Source organism: Numenius arquata, chromosome 13 (genome assembly GCF_964106895.1).
Source record: "Numenius arquata chromosome 13, bNumArq3.hap1.1, whole genome shotgun sequence".
Classification (NCBI taxonomy): Eukaryota; Metazoa; Chordata; class Aves; order Charadriiformes; family Scolopacidae; genus Numenius; species Numenius arquata.
The window spans coordinates 5024791-5049008 of record NC_133588.1 but is presented as its reverse complement, the minus strand read 5'-3'; the positions used below and the strand labels follow the sequence as shown (position 1 = coordinate 5049008).

The 24218-nt window shown below is 41.1% G+C and overlaps 1 protein-coding gene across 1 annotated transcript; it reads right to left on the bottom strand.

Moving 5' to 3' along the window:
• Positions 1–7596: 7596 nt before the first annotated feature.
• On the bottom strand, positions 7597–12764 carry SNX20 (sorting nexin 20). Its single transcript, XM_074158132.1, has 3 exons — positions 12602–12764; positions 10820–10971; positions 7597–8265 (listed from the first exon to the last, which is right to left on the bottom strand). Exons 1-3 carry the CDS (start codon positions 12762–12764, stop codon positions 7597–7599), a joined length of 984 nt encoding a protein of 327 aa, XP_074014233.1.
• Between the last annotated feature and the right edge of the window lie 11454 nt (positions 12765–24218).

The window sequence follows — 24218 nt, the reverse complement described above, 5'->3', positions numbered from 1 at the left end:
GCTGCTGGACTGCCCAGTTCCCTCATGCTGTTTCCCAAGCACATTTAAAAGCTGGCAGCCTCTGCAGAAACCTTTGGGGGGAAAAAAAAAAATCTTGATGCAGGGAGAGGCTGCTTGCAAGCTCTGGTCTGCAGCTGGCACTCAGTGGGGGGAGAAGCCAGCCTCCAAATCCAGGCCATCCCAGCAACTTGATAGAAATCATTAGCACAACTCAGGGAACTGTAGGGCCAGATCTGCCATGTTTTCCAGGGGCTGCTTCCAAAAACACTTCTGTGTTTTGTTACTGAAAGCACAGAAATGCTGAAAATACTGAAATGCCAGGAGATGACTGGCAACTACAGCCCAGGTTTAGTCATTGTGTCTTCCTCTTTGGTGTTATCACCAAATGTTCAAAATCAAATGCACGTATGTATAGTCTTTGGGGTATATTTATGCCTTTACATACTTAAATTAATGGAGCTTTAAAAATATTTTATAGTAGTTGGACTCAGAACAGGATCAGTTCTCATTTTCACACTTGGGAGTGCGACTATCTAAAATGAAGTCAATAACTTTCCCCGGTACCGTTCTGAAGGCATTATGGGTCCATTTATTTTTACTTCCCTCCCCCCATTATTTGATAGTTCTTTTAAGAGTTGTGAGTTTTACTTGGTTCCTTTTGATCAGAAGGAAAAGGTACTGTAGGAACTGAGACGCTGCAGTGGCTCTGGCTTTGAACTCACCAGGTCTAAAAGCCTGCAAGAACATTTTCTCTTCCAGCTTTCTAGCCTGCTTGTAGAGCTGGCTGATAAAGGGCTATGTTAAATTGTCCTGAAGGACAGCTAGAAAGCTAGGCGCTACAGTCTGAAGTCACAATGGAATTGATATATATATATATTTAGTTTAATAGTATTAAAATTTAAATGTTAGACTTTAGAGTAGATTTAAAAAAAATAATAATTTTCAAGTCATTAAATCCTTTTTGTTAGAAAACCAGAAAGTTTATTTTCCATTCACTTCAGTTTGCGGGGGTCCTGCGCTCCTGCAAATGCTGCAGCTCCATCTAGTGGCACTGCGACACTTCTCAGGGCAGAGGCAAATTTTTAGAAATGGTACTGAAGAAAATATTAGGATTTAAATTCTGTATTTTCAGTAAAATTTTTCAAGATTTCCTTTCGGTTATCTACTCTAGCGCTGTCTGAAATGAAGCAATATTTAAATTACACTAATTTAGGGAGATCAGTATATGAAAGTCCAGCCAGTCTATTTCTCTTCAGCATGATTCCTACCTGAGAAATCACAGCCCTACAGATGAATTCCTATTTCTAATAAAAGAAGGTAGTATATTTAAAACTATGCATGTATATATAACCATGTGGTACTTGTAAAAGTAGCTTTGATGTGAATTTCTTAAAAGACTTGGCAAACGTTTATTAAGCATCAAAACGTTCAAATTTGTTTGCTCTATCCACGCATCAATCCATCTGTCCCTCCTCCCATCCATTGTGAATAGAGGTTGTGTGTGTTTATATAGACAATAGGCCTTATTCTGCTCTCAATTACATTATAACTTAATTTATTTTGCTGTAGTTGCTCTCAACTCTCACTGGTCTGACATGAAAATTAGTGTCTTGTGTATCTGTATATAGAGCAAATATATACTCACAAAGTGTGATGAACATATGTTGTAATGTGATCTTAATGTAAATACGTTGGTTCTTTGGGGTTCTCACCTCATCCAGATGGGAATTGACATTCAGTATTTTACACCATTACAACTGTGTTTAGTTTTTCAACATATCTTGCTCCTGCCTTTGATCTAATCAGAAAATAAGCATTCTTGATTTGATTTGCTCAGCTGCTGTCTGAGCCACAAAACCTAGATTTCATCTTGTGTCCTGAACTGTGTCCCATGCTGCTTGTACAAATCTGTTGAATTCAATAAATGTATTTAGCCTTATTAAGATTCAGGAAAGCAAATATTATCCTCCAGTGATGCAGCAGATAACAGGAGTTAATAACAAGTATGTGATAAAGATCACAGGATTCCCTGTAAACAAGATGCTGCATTGCACAGAGAGTATCTTGTCTGCATATGTTTCATAAGTAACTAGGCATCCTCATGGGCTTCTTTAGTTATTTTAGAAAGTTGTGTAAACAGTATTATCTACTTAATGCCCCAAATGATATAATAATTGATATGGAAATGGGACAAAGCTCAATAGATCGTAATACAACTCTCCATGGACTCTTGGAGATGATCTGCCCAGATTTTATTTAAATTTTCTTCTAGCTTGTATGTATGCCGCCTGTGGTTGATAGACATGCTAGGCAGATGTTGATTGGATAGTATTTTCTTTTTCTGACCTTTTTTTCTGGAAAAACTTTAAATGTGAATTTATACGTGGATTGTTATCTGTTACAAGTATACTTCAGATGTGTCAATGACAATGTGAAGAGTAAGATCATGCCGAAAAGCTCTGATGCGTTGTGTGCAGTTGTTGAGAAAAGTGGGTAATAACAGATTGCTTGCATATATGGTACTCTCCAGTGGCTGCGTGATTCTTCTTGTTTAGACTACAAGAGCAGTGGAAAGAAATACCGGAATTCTAAGAAATGCTTAAAACTGGAAAAATGTATTTGAAAATATTTTTCTGTTCCTTCCTGTGGAAAATGATATTGAAGCCTTGAGATTTTTTTTTCTTATTCTAAAAATCTCTTACGCAAGACTTGCTGCTTTGTTATTTTTATAAAGTAGTGGTTAAAATATTTTCCCTATTCAACCACTTATTAGTTCTTCAAATATATTAATTAGTCAGACTTACTCAACTGTTTTCTCTTCCACAGACGTGGAATTCTTCACATGCAATTGTCTCAGGTGTACGGTATCAGGCAAAAAATGAGCTGTGTTGTGGTTGTCTGTGCAAGAGGAACTTCAGAAAATGCAGCTGTGACATGTCTCTGTTTTGCGAAGATGTGATGCCAGTGGTGCTCAACTATTTCTCCAGACAGTTAGTGTGGGCTCCAGACCACTGTAGTAGACTTTGGGAAAAATCACTTCTCTTATTTGTACCACAATTCCCCTAGCTGTAAAATGGGGAAAATGATACATTAGACTGTTCTGATAAAAATATAAGTAAAACATAGCTTTATAGAGGAGAGCAAAGCAATATTGCTATTCAAAAGAAAACTGAGATTTGATTAGACTTGGTGAAGGTCACTCAGTGGGCTTGTGAAGTTGCCAAGCGCAGAGCTTGGGTCTCCAGACATTCTGTCTGTTGACTCCAGCTGCCTTCCAGGTACAGAGTGGCTGATGAATGTTAATAATGCAAACAGGACAAATGCCAGCAACTGCTCATTTCCATTTATTTTGTTAAACCAAAGACATTTTTTGTAGAAAGCACACGTCGTTTTGGGAGACAGGAAATGGATGAAATGGATTTATTTATAAAACAGGCTTTTATCACTCAAATATTATACAGGGATGAAGAGTGAAAGTAAAATGGCTGTCTGGAAGCCAGAATCACCTGCTTGCTTAATTTATGTTCCGTTCTTGCATATGTGGTAGTGCCAGAGTTTTCTTCTTCCAAAGTAGCTTCGCTGATGCAGTGCTGTGCCCTTTTGCCGTCCCTGGAAAGGTGGGATGTGGGACCGCATGCAAACCCCAGGGAGAGTGCGCAAGGATTTTAGTCATCATTTCTCCAACGGCTTCTTGACAAGAGTTAGGGAAGGTCAATAGATAAGCAAGACAAGTAGGTGTGGATGAAAATGTTCACTATTTCCTTTTCGAGCCATTCTTAAAACATTGTTCAGAGAAAAAACAAGATGTGGTGGCAGGTGGAGAGCACCCATTTAATTTTTATACTTGTTATGAAAAAGCCAGGACCTATTCAATTCATGAATGAGGGCTTTGCAGCCCCTACTGTATCCCTGCACTGGGCAATGTTAGTGGGCAAAGAGACTGATCTTCTCCGATGCCCTGCAGGAAATCAGCCCTACCTGGCTACACATTTTAACTGTGAAAGATAAAGTTGCATGTACAGGCAGAGGAAACCGGTCCTTGCAGGCTGTCATTCCAAGTGGAACACAGTAAGGCCAGTATGGGAGTAGAAATGCCATCACCTCTTAGTTTAGTAGCATGTAACTGCTGAATACTCACTTTGCTGTAAAAATCAAGTGAAAGAGAATATACAGAAGTTGACTTTTGAAACGTGAGTAAATGAGAGCAGAATTCTTTTGGCAGGTCCAACCAGTCTCTGAGAGTACACAGTTAAGAAATCAGAACTGGCCGGTTGCCTATGGAGCTGATGGGCCAGCACAGTCTCGCTACAGTCCAGCACAATAAATAGATAATATTGCCATTTCTCTAGTGTATAAGGAAAGTAACACCTGATTCTAAAATAAGACTGCATTAGTAAGAAACTATGCAATCAACAATAAGCACACAGGTTTGGCAACTTACTGTCAACTTATAAGTTCTCTTCCATTTCAAGAAATAAAATAGGCTTGTACAAATCAAAATTGCCTCCATCCCAATGCATGGTTCTAAGCTAAATGTCAGAGTTAACATACTTGGTCAAGTTTCACAGCTTTTCTGTTCAGTAAGTACTGAAAACCTGAACGAGGAAACTTTACTGGAGAAGTACCGGTTGAGGAAATAGGGACACAGAGGTTAAGTTACTTGTGCAAAGTTCAGACCAAGTCTCTGGCAGAGCTCCAGGTGAAATCCAGGCCCCGTGGGTCCCCATTTATTGCCATCACCATACTAGCTTTCTCTTTCAAGGGACTTTCCATGTTATCTTTGAAGAGATTAATAAATCTGAAGGTCACAGGCTCTGCATTTGTAGGAAGGCAACATGTACGTGATTTGCTTGGGGGAGGTTGAATTGTTGGGAGAGATTTTAATTTTGTTGTATTGTAATAGTAATGAAATCACAAACTGCTTTTATGAATGCTACACTTGACCCTTTGTTAGGTCCTGGTCCGATTGTTGGTCTGGGAGGGGACCCTTTGATGACACATGCTATAGGCTCTGTGGATTCATACATGAAGTGGCTTGACTGGAAGTCTCAATGCAGCAGATATTGAAATCTGCCCTTTGAGTGAGGGAGATGATATGTTCTCCCCAGGTAGCTCTGAAGACATTGTGGATGACTGGGTGCCAGAGATGCCCTGCTGAAAAGGCTCTCTATCAAAGTAGTTCAGTGTAGGGGGAATTATCCAACATATTGTTCTTTCTTCACACCATTCCTGTATTTATTTAGTTCATTTCCCCCCATAATACAAGGAGACTGACCTCTGCCTTCTGGTGCACAGGGACAAAGTGACATATTCTAGGACTGTTTTGCTGACAAAACTCTGCTACTACATTATATGTAAAAGCATCCTCAGAAGAAGTTTGGCTTATACCAACAAAACAGTGGGGCATTTTGGCACTGTTTATTTTAGTGCCTTTTGAATTCTGTAAATTTTTCTTTTAGCCAAATAGCACCTCCTCATATTCCTGATGTGCACTGCCATGCCAACAAAGCTTTGGATCAGTTAATCCTTCAGAGATGGAAAGTTATAGTACTACCATGAGTAAAGGTTAAGTAAGATCTCTCCGGTGTGCTGCTTTCCTGGTACTTATCCTTGCTAGACAGCATGTACTTATGGACTCTCTAATCTTGTGGTCAGCTGTAGGTGTGGGTCTGCAGACATGATTAGCTACTCGCTTACAGTCCCACAGGAACCTGAGGAGAATCCAAGGCAGCTGAGCCTCGGATGCCGTACACAATGAGGGGAGGGAGCAAAAGGGGGAAAATTATTTTTCCCTATTCTGTTGGTCTTTCACCAAAAACTGCTGAGGAGATAGAGCAACATGATGGCCATGCTTCCTTTCTGCCTGAACTCCAAGTCACCCGAGTGTGGTGCAGACCTCAAACATGCTTTTTCCTTCACCCTTTTGTTACCGATTCAGACATGATCCTCTAAGTAGGTGTTACTTTTGATCCATTTTAACTGTCCTTCAGTATGGTATGTTGTGGGAAGATTAGTCCTTAGGTCTCTTAATTAATTACTCTTAATTCTCTTACTTCTGGTATAACTAGAAAAAATAGTAATTGTCAAGTAACAAATAATCCACAAATTTTGAGTTTAATTCCTAGCTGTTAATAGCTACTTACAATATTATCTTTCCACCATAGACACTCCCATTATCCTGTATTTTTTCTAAGCCATCCTGGTAACAACGCACAGCAATGTTTTTCAGGTTCAATGCACTTGCAATTATGTAATTCTTTTATGTGTCTGGGAGGTAAGTTAATACAGTTATTCCTAATTTATAGACAGTGTCATTGTGATGCATGTAGTATCCATGCCTGTAGTACAGGCCTGAAAGTACTCCATGGACTATGCTCAGCAGAGAATAATGACCCATGCTAGCATGACATGCTAATTACAAAATTTATGAGAATTAATTTACCAGATTATTAAAATAACTGTATGGGAGAGGTAATAGAGTTGAGGGAAGTTACAGAAGCAGGTAAATAGAGACTTCTTCAGCTTGTAGGAAGCTTTCATAGGAGTGTTAGGGCCAAGACAAGCTTAGTATTAGTATATGTGGGTTGGATCCCTGAAAAAATTAGCTGTAATATCTCAGTGCCACCAAGATGATATTTGCATGGTGTACCAGGCTGTAAAACTAAGGCAACGCCCAATTGACATAAACTTCTGAAAGGCAACAGGGAAGCACGTGCCTAACACAGACTGTCTGTTAACCATGTGTCTCCCAGCTTGATAATCAGAATTAAATGCTAGCATTATATTAGCCAGATGTTCTCTTCAGCAGCACTCTTCTGCGGTTCCTATTCATTATGTATATAGTGCACGTGGTATGAATTTTCTAGCCCGGTCAGAACTGTACTTAAAGATCACCCCAAACAAGAATGTGCCTTCAATGCAAGTCATAAAACTGTATCAGCTACAAAAGGGAAATGAAGCATATTCCCTCATCTCTGATGGAATGATCATTGCTTGTATTTTTTGCTCTTAACAAAGTTGATTGTAAACCTCCCCCCCAGGTCCTCCCACCCACAGCAGTTGACTTCAGTGAGAACAGGACCAATCCCATCATTCTCAGAAATGGCAAGTGTTGTTTGACCAGGTTTCAGCTGGAGAAGTGAAAAACTACATTCAGAGTCTGAAGGTGCATCCCTTAGATTGAACCGACAGAAGATATTTCTCTTCTTGAAAAGAAGTAGTTTCCATATGAGCAAGCAATGGCGCTGTTTCTGCAGGTTCATTACTGCTTTATCAATTGTATTTTCCTATTCTGACTTCTCACACAAAATAGGCTATTTTCAAAGTAAGCAAATCATAAATGATTTTTTGTTGCAAATTTCTTTCCAAAAGCCTTAATAAGCTTAGGTGCTCCTTATATCTGTAGCGTAGATATAGTATTTTCCAACATAAATGGTAATGTCCCTTTTGAACATGAAAGACACTTGATTTACTTTTTTCTATTAATGTAAAGTTATGTTAGCCAAACAGGTAATTTCCGGTTCTTACTGTTTCAAGAGTTTGTGTTCAGGAAAAGGAGCTTACAGCTTTGCTCTTTAATGAAACTGTTTCTTGTGTTCACTGTACATACTCCCGAACTGCAAGTTCTTTCAGGGTAAAAACCCGTATGGGATCTTTTTTTGCCTTCCACTCTTCCAGTTTTTCTTGCAAAGACAGAAAATCCTTGCCAAGTTCATATGCCAAAGTGATCATTGTTTCTAACAGTGGAATATAATACCTGTAGCTGGTATGCACATGAAGGCGTGACAGAGCTTTTTCTCCATATTCAAAGGCACTTGCTGGGTTTTCCAGGTCCTTGTGGCACACCACGATGGCGCAGAGAGTAGGGACGATTGCGACGGGGTTGCCTCTCGTTAGCCTTTCCTGCAGACCAATGACTTCTAAAAGGATTTCCAAAGCTTTGGTGTAATGGCCGCCCCGCAGGCAACCATATGCTTCCTGAAGCTCCCGTCTTGTTAAAAAGTCAATAAATTTTTTTGATCTTCGGATATATTTCATAGAGTATAGAAGTCTCAGGTAGTCCTTGAAGGCTAATTTTCTCTCATTGATTATTTCGTCTGTGAAGTTCCCTGTTAGAGTTTTTTTGGGAAAGGTCACATCTTCCATTTCTTCACTAAACTCCTCCAGCAAATTTCTGTGCAGTTTCTCAAAATCTGAATAACGCCGTTCAATCACAGACTTGTTGCTGTCAAAACTCCCTGTTTGCAAAATGATGATTTTATACATCTAAACACAATAAAACAGAAAAACAACTGTGAGAAGGACCATTATATCCCCAGTGCAGTCAGATTTTGTCTGTTATTTCTTTGAAAATACTTTGTCCTTGTATATTCCACCATCTGAAACCTTCCTGCACCAATTTTATGTGTGTAATCTTGTATACTCCTGTGGTTTATAGCAATGCTGCTAAATCAGTTGCTGCCTGAGATTATGGTGCATGGTCAGTGTAAGCCTGATCTTTGAAATCTGCAGCCATCAAATTAATAATTCCCACTGTTTCGGGACTTTTGTCACCAGACTTAGCCTTAGCATGTAAATAAATTGTAGACAAACGATACGCTAACAGATCCCATCCTGCGAGGTGCTGGGAATGGTCAACTAGCAGCAGACTGAAGCACGTAAAATCACTTCGAAAGCATTTCTATAGCTGTACTTTGTTTATAACAGCCATGGCTGCTGCAATCAATCATCTTCAGTGAACTGAATGATTTCCCAGACTTAATATTGAACGTAGTCTATTTTACATTGGTCGTAATGCTCAGAAATGTTGTTTGTATCAGACATTTCTAGGGATTTGGGGGTGTTATTAATGCTGTGAAAGAAGAGGGAGTATTTGGCAGTAATACTTGGTGTGTGCAAAAATAAGATGGAGGAACTCCAAACCCTTCTTTCCCCTCTAAATCATTGTCCTGTAATTCAAACTTACTTGGCATATAAATAATGCAAAAAATGTGACATTTCTACAAAAATCTGTTTGCTATCCAAAAATCCCTCACTAACAGCTAACAGCAACGCTGTTCCACATTAACAGTACTCAAGAGTATGTCTTCCTCAGCTCTTCACTAGCCTCAAAATGACTATAATAAATGTGATATTAGAAAAATAGCTGCAAAATAAAATTGTGTATTATGTGTTGTACAAATAGATTCTCTTCTGGTCCTGATCCAAGCATAGTGATGTTGAGGAAGGGCCAAATCCCTACTGTGCGTAAACCAGTGGAGCTCCACTGAGGCCAGCTTAACTGTGTCACTGTACACCAGCTAAGGACACGGACTGGTGACCTCGCTGGCTTTTGGATGATGACTGTGTTCACGTTCAACTTCACCCTGTTCCCATTGAATCATACAGGAAACAGAGCAATTCTACTAATGCCAGTTGTTTTATTTGCTGCTGTTGAAGGGTGCAAACCCGTACTAGCACTACTGTCTGTCTGATTATATTCTCTGTTTTTCCTTACAAAGAAATCCTCTCTTTTAATCTTTGTAAATGATCTTTACAGGCGCTCCTTGAAAGGTTTCTAAATTTGAGCTGACTTCTCTGATCTCTTATCATTTGTAAGCACGGTGACATTTTCCCATACTTTGTCCTGCTCCCTGCTGAAAAGCGTATATGTGCCTGCTGCATATCCAAAACAATCATAAGAGCAATTTTTTAAGCTATCATTTTATCAAGGGCAGCTAAGTGAATAATTTACGAGTACTTGGGGTTTTTTTTGTGGAGTGTGCATGAAAAAGGCAAGAAATACCATTTAATTATACTATCATTCAAATTGGCTCAATTTTGTTGTAATGTAAATCTTTTTGCCTAGGTGTGTAACTTATGACTAAGTTTAACTACCTGCACGTACACTGAATGATACTCGTGTTCTCATACAGTTATACTAAAATAATTTTTAACCATTAAACAAGCTGGATGCTATTGAGCGTATGCAAGAATGGCAGCATCTAAGTAGGTGTGTATAACATGCAACAGGATCTTAGGACAGTCTCCAGAACATTTACCTGCTTCAAATTCTGCTGCATCACCCAGTATCAGCAATACGAGTGTGATTCTTAGCATTTTTCACCTACAGATCTCAGAGGCTGTGGCAAACAAGGAATCTGAATTTCACAGGAGTACTGAAAGAGACTTGCTCTAGATCAGTCCTCCTGAAGGCCAGGAGCAGAATCACAAATAAAAACCAAATGTCAGTGAGTAAAGATACAAAAATCCAACCCATTCTGTTCTTCCTGTCCCTCGCACTTACGTTTCACCTTAAAAATATGACAGAAATATGCCATCTAATGGAGCTCTAAGTAGGGAAGGGGAACAGTCCCAAGCAATCTAGCTGGGGGATGTCTTAGACATGGTCAACGTCAGAGAATTTTGCACTTGTGCTAACCTAAATCTCTGATGGGGAAGTTATACAAATGCAATGCAGCTGCTACAGCAGGCTAGCTCAGTGGAAGTGTAACTGTATTTTTATACTTGTGTGGATTTCCTTAATTTCGACAAGCCTCTGGGTATTAAGGATACTCAAGGATACAATTTACTTCATATCATATATTTTCTACTGCTGGATATTTTGTGAATTGATTGTCCGAGGGATTTTTTTAGGGGCAGATTCCACCAGCTATGCCCATACAATCAGTGAGAACGGGTTCTACTCGATGTGATCATGTGTTGAAAAACTTGGCCCTCGGTCAGGCTTTCACGTAGTGAGGCATGCTGTGTGCTGTGCGGACCCCTGTAGAGTGAATAAAAATTAATGATCTTCTTACATATTCATTTCTTAGCTTACCACGTATTTAGATAAGTGGTGCTCTACAATTCTGGTTGATGGGATTTCAAAAAGGAGTTTGACTTGTCTGCACTGGCGCTTTTCGTTCCTCCAATATTCCTGAAGCTCCTTAGTGGTCATTGAAGAGTTGGGACTTAGGGATGCACTGGAATCTAAAAAAAATATATTTAATATTTCAGACTGTAATCTTTACATTTGGAAAGGAAACTCTTATGCATTTATTGTGAAAGGAGACCCTAGAATTTCTGTTGCTGTAACAGGAAGACCTAAAGACTAATAAAATAAGAAATAGCAATGCTAATAAAGAGAGGTACAGATTCTTTGAGAAAAGCTATTGTGGTCTGAAATTTTGAAAGACAAATCGGCTACAGAATACAAAGTTATAGAAATAAATACTGACAAGAAGTATTGTATGTCTAGGTTGTAACCTCAGGCACAGTTTGAGCAGGAGGTATGCTTCACCAACCCAAAAATAGCCCTGAGAAATGCGGACTCAGTCTTCTGAATCAGAAGCTGCTTTGTTGCTAAAATGAGGAGATAGTAAAATGCAGCTCCTAATTCAGACGTATATTCAAATACTGACCCTATTCAAATATTGGGTTTGTGCAGTAACAGGTGAAAGCTGAGAAAACATGAATATACTAACCTTAAAGGAGAAACTCAGATAACCAGCTCAGCTGAAGGAGGAATTCTCACATCCTCTTTTTCTTTTGTAGCTGAACTGTGGCATCAGTTCAGCTACAAAAATTTTATATACCTCCCTCCCTTCCTCTCTCTCTTCCCCCACACCCACACCAACATATATACATATGCATATATAAAAATGTAGGACAGCTGCTTGAAGAGTTTGCTTACAGGGGAATGATGCAGCTTTTCGAAAGGGTGATTTCTGTCTTTGAAATCTACTGACAACAGTTTTCATCAGGTGGCATATAGGCTAGCAAAGTGGATAAAAGAAATGGAATATTTGTATTTCAGTGGGCACACCAGTCCTAGTTTCCAATCAATAATGTCTCTGTCAATGCAGTCAGCTGAAATCAGTCCGCAATGTATCTAACATTCAGACAATGGAGGTGAATGACTGCAAATAAAGGGGAAGATAACGGCTTGAGGCAGAAATAGAATTGTAAAGACACCGTAGTACTCCTTCAGTGGCCCCACTTTTACATGTTCTTAATCATTTGGCCATACAGTTTCAATTATCAAGGCTTTTGGGGTTTGGCTCAATCTCTACAAAGCATGTATTTCCTAAGAGGGGTGGTGTTTATGACATCTTTGCAGGCTGAAAATCTTGATGAGATTATATATATTTTGGATTATGTATAACATTTTATTTAATAACAGATGACAGCAATCCTAGGCATAGTAAAAGTTCAATGTTGCCTCTTCATAAGGCATGTGAGAGACTACTGCTGGAGATTAGCTCCAGTCTTGGTGATACTGCCAAGAAGTTCAGATTTTGTCATGTACAGAAAAAGCACTCCTGAGACAGGCCATCTGATGATCGCTGTTTTGGTCCCCGGTGTGCCTAAAATGTATTCCAGATTTAATTTACACAAGGGATTTAAAAGGAAAACTCTCTGTGTGTAAATACATACAAGGATGTGCATCTGTTTCACTATTGCTATGTTATTACTACAAGTTTAATCAAGGCTTAATTTCACTGGAGTATAGCAGTGTAAATCTGGACTACTGCTGCAATAAATAAAGCAAAGTTTGTTATATAAAAGATAGACGGCATAAATAGCTACATGAAAAATAAAATTAAAGGATAGCATCTACCTTGCAGGTCATCTTTTTCTGAGTTTTCCTTTCTCTCTTGACGTGAAATTTCAGCTTTGGGTTGATTTTGTTCTCCATCAGAGGGGCTTGTAGAAAATGTAGTAATCCTGCTTACAGCTTCCAACAGTTCTCTTTCTGCTGTGCAGTGTGCGTCTTGGTCCATTGCAAGCTATCACTGAAAGATTACAAAAAATATGATATTTCTTAGTAGCGTGCCTCTAAAGCATCCAGTCTGGTAATCCTTTTTATTGACTTATTCATTGTTCTCTGTGAACTTGTATGAGGGCAACTGTAGTTTTATAAAAACTAAAGTAATAAACAGAAATATCTACATAGCTATCAGTGAAGAACCATTCCTATTACCGTTACCACTGAAAGTGTTTGGAGATCTTTTTGGCAGATTAAAATCAAACGTGAAAACTATAAGAAGTTATGTTGTATAAGATTAGGTGGGGACTCCATTCTCCATTCTTATCTACGAGAATTTTGTCATAAACTTCAGTGAGGGCAGATTTTTTTCTCCTTGTATTTTGCCCTCAAGCTTGCAAGTAAGAGTTCAGATAAACTAAAATCTTGGAGATAATTAGTATAACTAGCAGCCTGGCTCTCTTATACTGCTAGAATTTACTGTTCTTAAGACTCCAAAGCTTGCCATCTGTTTTTAATCGCAACCTGTAGGGCAAAATAGGACGATATCTAGAATAGTATAATACTTTTGGCATATTTCACAGTTTGAAATTCTCCCCAGAGACTTGTTTCTGTACTGTGAGAACAAAACAACTGAATCTGACAATGGCTAGGTGGGAGGAGAACCGAGTTTTCTAATTATTATAGAGAAGCATTCTCCTTTTACTTGTCTTTTTAACCTATATGCTCTGCTTGTAGTAGATCTGTTCTGCTAGGCCTACTATCTTACCACATACTGATAAAATGCCCAACACAGTATACTCCTGTTCCATAGACCAGATTGGCCATTCTGACGCATAAATGTCTCCCCAGGATGTTTTGTTTTTTTTTTTTTTTAAAAAAATCCCTTCCCATTAAACCATTGTGTTATACTAGCAGTTGAAAAAGTTCTAAGAGCTTCCTAACAACTTTGCCAGGGCGCTGTGTTCTGTCAGTTATCATGAGAGAAGTGTTGCTTACAATTCAGCCAACAGGTGAAAATCACAAAATGGAACCACCTACTTTTAAAAAAACCAAGTCTCCCTGCTACAAATGTAAAAATAACGCCCAAGCAGTGGTTCTTAAGTAATGAGAGGGTTTAGGAACAGGGATGTTACTACATATCATTTTGCCTCTGCTCCTCTACCAGGCAGTTACGCAATGCAGAGGTGAGGAAACTTCTTCAGCAGACCTGGTGATTTCTGGCAAACTGCAAGGCTATAAAAAGAAAAGCAATTACTTTCCCCACGGGAAATAATGGAAGCACAAACCAGTTTCCTCTAACAGAAACCCCTCCTTTGCCTGGCTTGGTTGAGCAAGTACACACGTGTTGTCATCCTCCTTTATAAGAGCATCAGGGAAGCCCTTGTTTTTGGACTTTGGACTAGGAGGTGAAAGTTCTCACTGTTCTTCTAGTCCTCCTTAAGTCATGAGTTGGTATAACCTTATAAACAAAAATGTATTTCTATTCCAAATATATATCTTTTTATATATAACTTTATATACATAAAATATGTATATATGTGTGTGTATATATAAAAATACTTCTTTAAAACATGACTTACCAGAGAAACACAACACTTATAAACAGAAGAATGCAGAAGTGAACATTATGATACACAAGTCTTCTGCCTTGAAAGCTATCTGTACTTCATCTAAAGTCTCATTTTCACAGCTAAAAATCATTGTAAGCTCTTTTAACTAAGCTACTGGGTTTTTTTACATATTAAAAAAATCCAAAACCATACAAAACTGCTGCAACAAATTACACAATTTTACTTCGAAGAGACACTCATCCTGTTCCGTTTCAGGGTAAATGCCACTCCAACTGCTTCACTGAGCTATAAGTGACACTAGAAACCAAAGTGCACAGAACACTCACCTGCAGACTCCTGAAGAGCTTTTAGTTGTGGTGCACGTGTAGTCTGGACGAAGTCGTGAAAAGCCTGCTTCGCATTTTCAAAACGCAGAGAAAGATGTCTGTGTTCTCTCCCAACAGCCACATTCTGTGTTTTACAAAAAGGAAGGAAGAAGCCTTGATTAAATCAGACTTCCTCATCCAATTGGCTCACTGGTTCAGTGCTGACTGATTACGCATGAAGTTTCCTATCTGCCTCCACCAGCCCTCGCGGTCTCTGCGGGCCAGGCACGGCCTGTGTCCGCCGAGCAGCTCCGCAAAGCCCAGCCTCAGGATTACACGTGCAAACACAAAGTCTGGCAGAGGAGAGGGTTAGACAATAAATACAATTACAAAACCAATGTAAACTTCTCTGCGTGGATTTCTGAAACCACACTTAGCCAAAGAGAGATTAGGAAAAAAGAGCCAAATATGTAAATGTACTTATGTGGAAAAATATGCCCTTTGGGACATCTTTAAAATACAGACTTACCATCCAGTTCAGGAAAGAAAATGCAGATGGTACCACAATAAATAGCATCACTCTATGTAAACTTGCACTTCTGACAGAAATCCCGATTCCGCACAGTGCTTAAACATATGATTGATTTCAAATATCTGCTTAATTAAAGTTCAAAAAGGAGCATTATCATATCTGACATGACTACTAGAGTTGAAATGGGCTTATATGTGTGCCTAAAATTAATCCTGTGCTTAAATTTTTTGTTGAACTGAGGACAAAATGAAGAAGAATGGTGCATTAATCCACATGTCCTTTGGCCCTGATGCTTCCCTTTTCAGTTCACTTCACTTTGGAAATTTGCTTTAAAGCATCAGGATAGCTGTTTCTGGGGTGAATAATATGGATGCTGTCTTTTTTTAGTAATGTAAGTTTCCCCATTGCCAAAGCTCACTCACTGAAAAACCAAGCGATTTTAATGCAGCACAAATGTGGGAGGCAAACATCCAAAGGACCACATGGATCCTGCCCCACACATTCCTTCAGAACAAACAATTTAAAATAATGTAAAACCAGGGCCATAAACTGGCAACGCTTCTCTTCTGCTTTCTTTGCAACATAAAACAATGCCAACTTTAACTTGGACTCAGTCTAAATGTGGAAGTTTTGCCAAAATAGCTGTCAGAATGATGAAAAATCACTCCCATGCAGCTACAGCCATCCTGGCAAAAGCCCTAGTGTAAATGCCATTATATTGGCAGAGTCCTTTAGGCAGTTTAGCATGTTCCATGCGGAAAGCGACTTAAGTTACACCAGAAAAGAAATCTGTGCTTGCCAATACAGCTGTAAGGTGTAGCTATACCAGCCAACCCTTTTAAGTGTAGACAAGGCATGGGTTTCTGGCTCAAGTCTCATTCCTTTAAAGTTAGATTTATGGGTTTGGTTACAATTGTGAGCAAAAACCAAGGGGGATTTCAGTGCTTTTCACTCACGCTGACAGTTCACAGATGTATCTAAGCTTTGAATTCTGAATCTGTTAATTTATGTGTTGCCAAAAGTTTGTGATGCTTAGTGCTATTGTCCTGCTCTTGATAAAGCTAAAAGAAAAGAGGAAAGTATATTTTTCAGCATATTAAGTATGACCTCTACTTTCAATTATTTCAGAATAAGTAGGTCCTAATCAAATTAACATGGATGATAAAAAAAAATTGAAATCTGTTATTATGAGCATGGCTGACTGATATGAAATAATTTATAAATCAGGGGTGTTCTGCAAGAACTCTGCCTGCCTCAGTAGATCCAGCTCTTATGGTCACAGCTGGTTCCTGAACGGGTTCCCCGTGCCCTGGAGCTGTGACACCCACAGCGGGTTTAGCAAGCTGCTCCTCCTCATCCCCCTCCCACGAGCTCGGGTTTGGTCCAGACAGCTCCTGGCCCTTCACTGGGACCCAGCATTGTTAGTCTGACAGCATTTCACTTTCCTAAATGTCTACTTGATTAGCACACTCAAAAAAAGTCTGGAGTATACGGTGGTGTTTGCTAGCAGAATGCATAACTAGTATCTTTCCATTCTCTGCTCCACTTCCAACAGTCAAATACTGCGTAAAGGGTTACACAGTGGAAAAGGGGAATTTTCCCTAATGGCAGCATACCTTTCTGAGAGATGCACAAGTGCACTTACACCATTGATTGATCTGACTATTCGTAAAACTGTGGTAAATTTTAATGGAAAAGGATGTTCTGTCATAGTGGTGGAAAAGGGATCCTCGTGCACTGGCTTCCTTGGAGTTTGCATTCTGTGAAAGCGCTGACTTTGTCTGGCATACATAAAGAGCACACTGTTAAAATGCATCTACCAAGGGATATGGAAAAAAGAGTGCTCTGCAATAACAGAGGAGCAAGGCAAGGTTAAAATCATAACACCGCAGTGCGTAAAAGTGGTTGTTGTAGGAGTTAAGTCCTCCATACCGACGTAAGATGAAAAGACTCATTTTAGGAAGACTAACCTGGAAGTTCATCTAAGACTTGGTAACCAAGATGAGCCAGCCTTGCGATGCCGTGGCAAGGATGCCTGTATGGAAAGACCGTGTTTGGGCTTTTGACAGTTAAAGGACCAAAGGGACTGCTGCAATAGTGTAAAACCTTGCTTTATCCCCTGATTTGGGCAGTTCACATTCTCCCAATCAGACAGATTACATAAACCCAGACAGACACAGTATTCAACCATAGAATACAAAGCAGGTATCAGCTTGAAAAATTGCGAGATAAACCAATGTTATATAGAAACTGCAGTTTACTGCCAGATTTTATTGGCACTTTATTATAGGCACAGCAAGGTCTTATTCTTGTTCAAGAATGTGGGCTGTAATATCCCTATTACAAAATACTCTTCAGCTTCTGCCCTAAGAAATACAGCTTCAGGCAACCTCATAGAGTCTGTGATGCTTTTCCCTCTCAGGCCCCAAACTATGTAACTAAACCTTATTTATTTTACCAAATCATTCATTAGAACTGTAGATAATGAGAAAAAACAAGAGGAGGCAGAAATACCTAACATATTTATCCAAGTCCCCTTTTATCACATAACTAATATTTAGAAAGTGCTGTAATGTTGTCTTTGATGCTTCTACAAGGACCTTTGCCCTCTTTTTGTAATGCAGCTGGATAAATACCTACCATTTCCATGTTTGAAGTAGCAGAAAAATCCAGCTGTTCTGCGTGAATATTCTGCACTTTTGGGGTGCTGCTGTGATAAATGAATACCATAACCCCATCCTGGCACAGCACAAAATTCTCTTCTATGCTATTTATACAATGTTTAATTGTATAGTGTTGTGTCATTTGAAAGTGGAATTTGTTTATCCTACTTTGTTATTAAAAAACACATCTCTTTTAAAGGGAGTGTAGTTTAAAGAAATAATTCGCCGTTTAATGGCAAAGATCTCGTGCTGGTGTTACTGACAGGGTTTTCAACATGGAAGAAACGTAACAGGCCCGTTGTACACTGCCAAAGCCCTGTTCCCACTCTACAACTCCTTTATACTTCTGAGGGAGTATGAAGGAGCTCTAGAGTAAACAAGAGCCCTGGCCCGCCTTTCATCTGCGGGCTGCCGGTGACACAGAGCCCTGCCGCCAGCCCAGCGGGTCGAGGGGGTGTTAACTTGGGTTGCGTTTCACAAGCACTATTCTGTCTGTAGAACGACAGGCTTTTAAGTGGTCCACGTCGGTCAGTTTTCCTGCTGAAATCGTAGAGGGTTAAGTACATAACTACATGGCATAGAGAAATATTTTAAAATATTTGGTGTTGAGTTATTAGGTGTACCCCATGTAGTCATTCTTATCAAGTATTTTGATATTTTATTCTTACAATGTGTCTGTCCCCTTTTCTCCTCAAATATAATTATGGTGTACTTAGGCTAATAGTTATAGTCACGTTCCACCTGTAATTTATTTATACTCAAAATGTAAACATAATGAAATTTGGGAGAACGGGATTTATAGCAAACAGGCTAATGCATTTTGTGGTAGCATAAAAGGCGGCTGTACAGCTGGAGGGAAACGCGGCCGCTGTGTATAGATAGCCACCTTGAGGATCAGCAGGGCATAGCCTGGGCTTGCCGTCACCCCCTCTGCAAAATGAAGGATGAATATGAAGCATAATGAAAATGAAGCATAAATCTTAATATCTTTTCCCTACTATTTATTCCTTAAAAATTAAATACGACTTTAAAATGCAATTTTGCTCATACGTGACTAAATACAATGATCAGTGGGAGCATTCATTCCATCGTAGATGGAATCTCATCGCTTCCTCAGGAGTTCCCAGTAAACTCCTGCAGGTTTCCGATGCTCAGACCGTCTCCTTCCCGCCTGGCACGTACCGGCACTAACAGAAGCCGTGTCGCACCTCCCCAGCCGCCCGCCACAAGCCGTGGTGGGGACCCACTTCACTGCAGAGCTCAGGAGCTGCTCTGGATCTGCCAACTGACTCTCTCTGGGTTCCGTAGACCTACAGGGAACAGCCTTGGCTTTAGCTAATGGTGAACTGCACGTGACAGATGACACAGAAACCTGTTAGAGGAGTGTTAAAGATGCTAAGAAACTAGGAAAGCGTTTATTTGTATGTCAGCTTTACTGTAACTACCTTAGGTACATGACCGTATGCTATTTTTTTTTTTTCAAAGATGCTTCTTTGTAGGGAGTCTATTTCTAGCAGTACCGAATTCCAGAGGTGTTTTTGAAACGCAATTTGGGGCACCAGTTTAGAAAACTACGCGATTTAAAACCCAAAAAAGTAAAAGTAGATGTCGCCTTCTGGAAACGCCGAATGCGTGAGCAGAGCCCGTAAACATAACCCTCCTGTTGAGCAGCCCTTCTATTCTGGAAGAGTTCTATTCTATTTTCTTTCATTATTTAAGGAGTTCAGTATATATAAACCACGCTGACGCTTGGTGGATAAATTGGAACCAGGCCGGAGTCGCGCTCAAAAGCGGGTCGGTTAAAGAGGAGCTTCATTTGGCTTTCATTAAATCAGCTGTTCGGTGGCGTCACTTACACTTCTGGAGAGTGGAAGCATTTCGGAACAGGCTATGGAAGCCAGACCAGGTCTGACTTCCACGAGCGCTCCCCAGGCGGCCCGATTCGTGGCGTCCCTGGGACTTGCCCCGGGGTCACAGCGCGCCGCCCCCCAGCACGGCGGGGCGCTGAACGCGGAGGCGTTTCACTGCCCGCCGGGATGCCGCCCGCCCGCCCGCGGTCCCCGAGCCTCAGCCGCGCTGCGGGCCCGGGGCCGGTCACCGTCCCGGCTCGGCCGGCGGGACCGCCGGGTCGCTCCTGACACCCCGCCCCGGGCGCGCCCCCGCCACACGGGCGCGGGGCCGCGCGTCGCCCAAGGCCCACGGGCGGGACTGCCGCCCACGGAGCCGGACGCAGGCCCGTGCCCTGTCCGGAGACTGCGGGAGCGGCCCCAGCCCGGCCCTGCCGGCTGGGCCCCCGGCGGGAGCGGCACCGGGGACGAGCCCAGCTCCCAAGGAGGAGGCTGGAGGCCCGCAAGCCCCGCCTCTGCCGCCAACGGGGGTATACGCACGCGCCGCCCAATCAGCCCCGCCGTAGCTCCCGACGTTCCGCCTTCATGCTCTGAACAGCCAATCAGCGCCCCCGAGGGAGAGCGTTCAGCCGCCCCGTTTTGACCTCTCCCCCCCTCCCCCCCGTACTCCCCCATTGCGGTTCATACAACCATGATGGAGTGGAAACCCCCCAATTACCTCGTCACCTGGCGGCGCTCTTCGCCAATAGCGCTACGGAGCGGTCGCGCCGGCGCGCTGTGATTGGCTGTGAGAGAGGCCGGGGGACGAGAGGGCGGGCTCGCCGGGGCAGCAGGGAGCGTTTCGCCGTCCGGAGCGTTGGGCTGTGAGGAGGATGGGGGAGCGGGCAGCGGGCCGGGCCGCCGCGTCGGGCGCCGCGGGGCCGTGAGGCGGCGCCGTGAGAGCCCCGCCGGCGGGCGGGGCGCCGAGGCCCGGGGATGAGGAGGTGAGCGGGGGGCCGGACGCTGCCGCGGGACGTTACTCGGCGCCGTCAGGTAGGGGCGAGGCGGCTGCGCGGCCCGGCCTGGCCTCGCCGCCCTAAGCCGCCCTCCCCGGCCGCTTCCACCGCCATCGGCCCCGCGGTGGAGGCGCGGTGGTCGGTGCGGGCCAGGCCGCCCCTGCGGCGGCGGGGCGAGGCCCAGCTGCGGGGCGGGGGGCGGGGGCCGTTGGCTGCCGTTGGGGCTGTGCCGGGGCGCCCAGCCTGGGCTGCGCTGTGCGTTTCCGATCGCTCAGCCTTAAGCCCCGGGAAGCCCCTTGCTCCGACTTAAAAAAAGTATTTCGGGGCTTTCCTTCCCTGTCCTGCGGATAACCGCCCTGAGAGTGGAGAAAATTCTCAAAACTGGTGGGGGGAAATTCTCCAGACCTTAGCCTGGCATCGAGCCTTGTGACTTGCAAGTGCATCATAGGTCACATCTTACCGCGCAGGTGACACACAGGTACAGCACCTGCCGTTAAACACCGATCTGCGCCTCTGCCTTTCGCTGTAGAGAGAGGACTTGTGTTCCGCGTTGACAGAAGGTTGTCTGCAGAGCAGGGATCGCGGTGCAGTGGTGTGTACTTGCCAGATCTCGTAATGTGTGCTGATAGTTGATAATGGGTTTTGTTCTTCCCCTAAAGTAGAATATTTGTATTAAATCTACAACACCCAAGAAAATTTAGTGGAGTTTTTCAGCTGCGTTTTCTTTTAGAAATCATGTTACCAATATGAGCTTATTTGTATCAGACAGTGTTTCAGCTGCTATTTTGAAGAAACGATTTATATTATTTCCACTCCTGGCTTACATTTCAGTCATGTAATTCTGTGTACATTGAGCTGCAAGTAAATTTACTTGCTCCTAGTTTTAACCTTTCCCTTGAAAATTATTTTTGGACGGCTGAAGAACATAACTTTGCATCTCAGCTGTTTAAAACTTGGTATTTAAAGTGAAAGTTCTGTAGGAAACTGTACAATTTATTTTGGCCTCTTCGTTTTACACTCTGAATTAGAGCTACAAACTTGTGTGTTCATGTTGAAACCTGATAGCTGATTCAAGCATCTCTGTATAGTTCATCTAAGTCTACTGCAGGGTAGAAACAAAGTTCTCGTATTTCAGAGCAAACTGTTTTTAGGATGAGATGTCTCTGTAATGACAATAGTGACTCAAGATGGGGAAAAATAGGAAGTTAGGGAAGCTCTGAAGTTAAGGTGTGTTATTATGGCCTACTTCTTAACATTTTTTAATTTTTTTTTTAAAGTATGTGTTGTTGCAGTCATAACTATGTCTTGCATGTTGTTTCCCAAAATCCTTTGACCGTGAAAATAATTCCAGTAGTAGGTGGAGTAGAACAACGCAGTTGAACAGGCTCTGACACTTAAATGTCCGTGGTGATGGTCAAGTACTCTGTGGTATGCACAATTTTATAGTTCCTGGTGTGTTGTGCAGCGTGATGATAAATTGTTGGTAGGCGTAATTTGTTTAGTTCCCAAGTTAATTTTTACTGAGGTCTAATAGTTTATTCTGGCCTTAGTCTGATATGTGTGTGCTGTTTGTTCAGCAAGTATACTTCACTCGCAGAATAATAAATTCCATGAAAAATGGCTGTAAAAAAAATAATCTTAACATCAGTGGTTTACGTACATATATTTCTGATTTATTGCCAGAACTTAATATGCTTTTTAGCAAGCTGTTAAAATACTAACTTACTATGATTATTCTAAAAGAAGGGGGTTTGTTTTTTAGAGCTGTGTATTTTCTTAGTTTCTTTGGTGGGGGACACTGGTGGGAGAGAAGTTTCTAGAGGAAGGCATTTTATATAGTGGTAGTGAACTTTTTTGTAATGGAAAAACTTTTTGGTACTTTATTTGGTGGCTTAATTTCTGTGGATGGTGAGAACTTTGAAAGACTGACCATGCACTATGTAAAGTTATCTTTATATAATCTAACTGCAGCTGTTAACATGTTTTCACACTGAATTCTTCCCTGCTAAACATGTGAAAATTCTGTAATACTGCAGCAACGGACCTGCAAGCGGGTTATAGTTATTAAAAAAATAGATATGATAAATAATTATTTTAATAAAAATTAGAAATTACCTTCATTTAAAGCTCTTGAACAGAGTTGTTAATTATTAATATATTGTTATTATATCTTGTTCATATATTGCTTTCGTACATATTTATTAAAATTAAAATGGATTACTTCTAAAAGTGAAAGAGGGAAAGGTCGTGATCCCTGTAATGTCAGAGATACTTATTTGCAGTGGGGGTTGATTAACTTTGTGGAATGGCTGGCAAAAAAGAAAGTTAAGTGAGCGCATCAGCCTTTGAAAGTTGAGAATGTAAAATGGAGCTATGAAGAACAAGACAGTATCTATTTTTTTCCCAGTGTGTGGAAAAAGTAAGGGGAGGAAACTAGACAGAACTTGGATGGAACTCTATTTTAGTATTGAGTAGACTTACGAAAACTAATGGTCATTTAATCATGTTTCATTTGTGAGGGGGAAGATCCTGTTGTGTTCTTCATCAGTTCCTGTATAAAACATTAATATTTCAACCTGATACTGATAGACTTTTTTGTTAATCATCAACAAACACTAAAGCCCATTTATGTGTATCAAATAAAAATGAAAAAAAAATTAAGTTTTTAACTTGAAAACAGATTGACAGTACAGACTTTATCTCAGTGAGGTCTGGAACTGTCCAGATTCTGTCCCTCAGATGTTAATTACTTTGCAGATGGAAACACTTTAAACCACGTAATTGCTGTGAGCTGCTGCTGCAGCCGTGTCAGAGTGTGATAATGGCGTTGACACCCACGTGTAACATCTGCGAGGACCAGACACGTGTTGTATCCTCTTTGAATGGCTGCGTGTATGAGAGCCTCAGTGGGAGGCTCAGCAAGTCAGCACAGGGATGTGCGAATTCCTCGTGACTGAAAGATGCTATTTTACCTAAATTTTGGGTCCTCTGGGGTTATTATTACTTTTCATTGGGGGAAAGAATTTTGTTGAATACTCTTTTTGTTTAAAAACAGATGATGAAAGTAATTACAGTACTACTGGATTCCATTGCTTTCTGATAGCTTCTGAAGCCGGGATCAATCTGAGTAGGAGAAATAGCAATAGATTTTGTGGTATTTGAATGCCATCAGAGACAAGATCTGGAGAAGGAGGGTAGCTAGGTGAGACACAAGGACAAAGAGTATTTGCTTATTACTTACTGAAGTCCATAAATAATCATTGAGATTCTCCTTTAACTGAGTACTTTAATGGTGGGTTCAGGGATTACTAATAGGAAAATTTGCATGACAATATATTCTTAACTTGTATTCTACCCCTTTCTGTTATGTTTAGAAGAACAAATCCCATTAAGGTACTGCAGAGCTTTCTTCATGTATCCAGTGTCATCCAAACTGTAAACATATATATGCGTATGGATTTTACCTTTGTATCTGCCACTGTGTGCAATGAAGTATTTTCAAACTGTTCTTGTTTAGTTCATTGATTGTGAATTATAATTCTTAGGATGATGTT

Excerpts from the sequence above, each read along its gene's own strand:
- SNX20 (XM_074158132.1), bottom strand. The coding sequence starts at position 12,764 with ATGGACCAAGACGCACACTGCACAGCAGAAAGAGAACTGTTGGAAGCT. Across the intron at positions 10,972-12,601 it reads AGAAAAAGATGACCTGCAAG|ATTCCAGTGCATCCCTAAGT; the intron begins GTAGATGCTATC and ends TATTTTTTTTAG. Across the intron at positions 8,266-10,819 it reads ACCACTTATCTAAATACGTG|ATGTATAAAATCATCATTTT; the intron begins GTAAGCTAAGAA and ends TATTGTGTTTAG.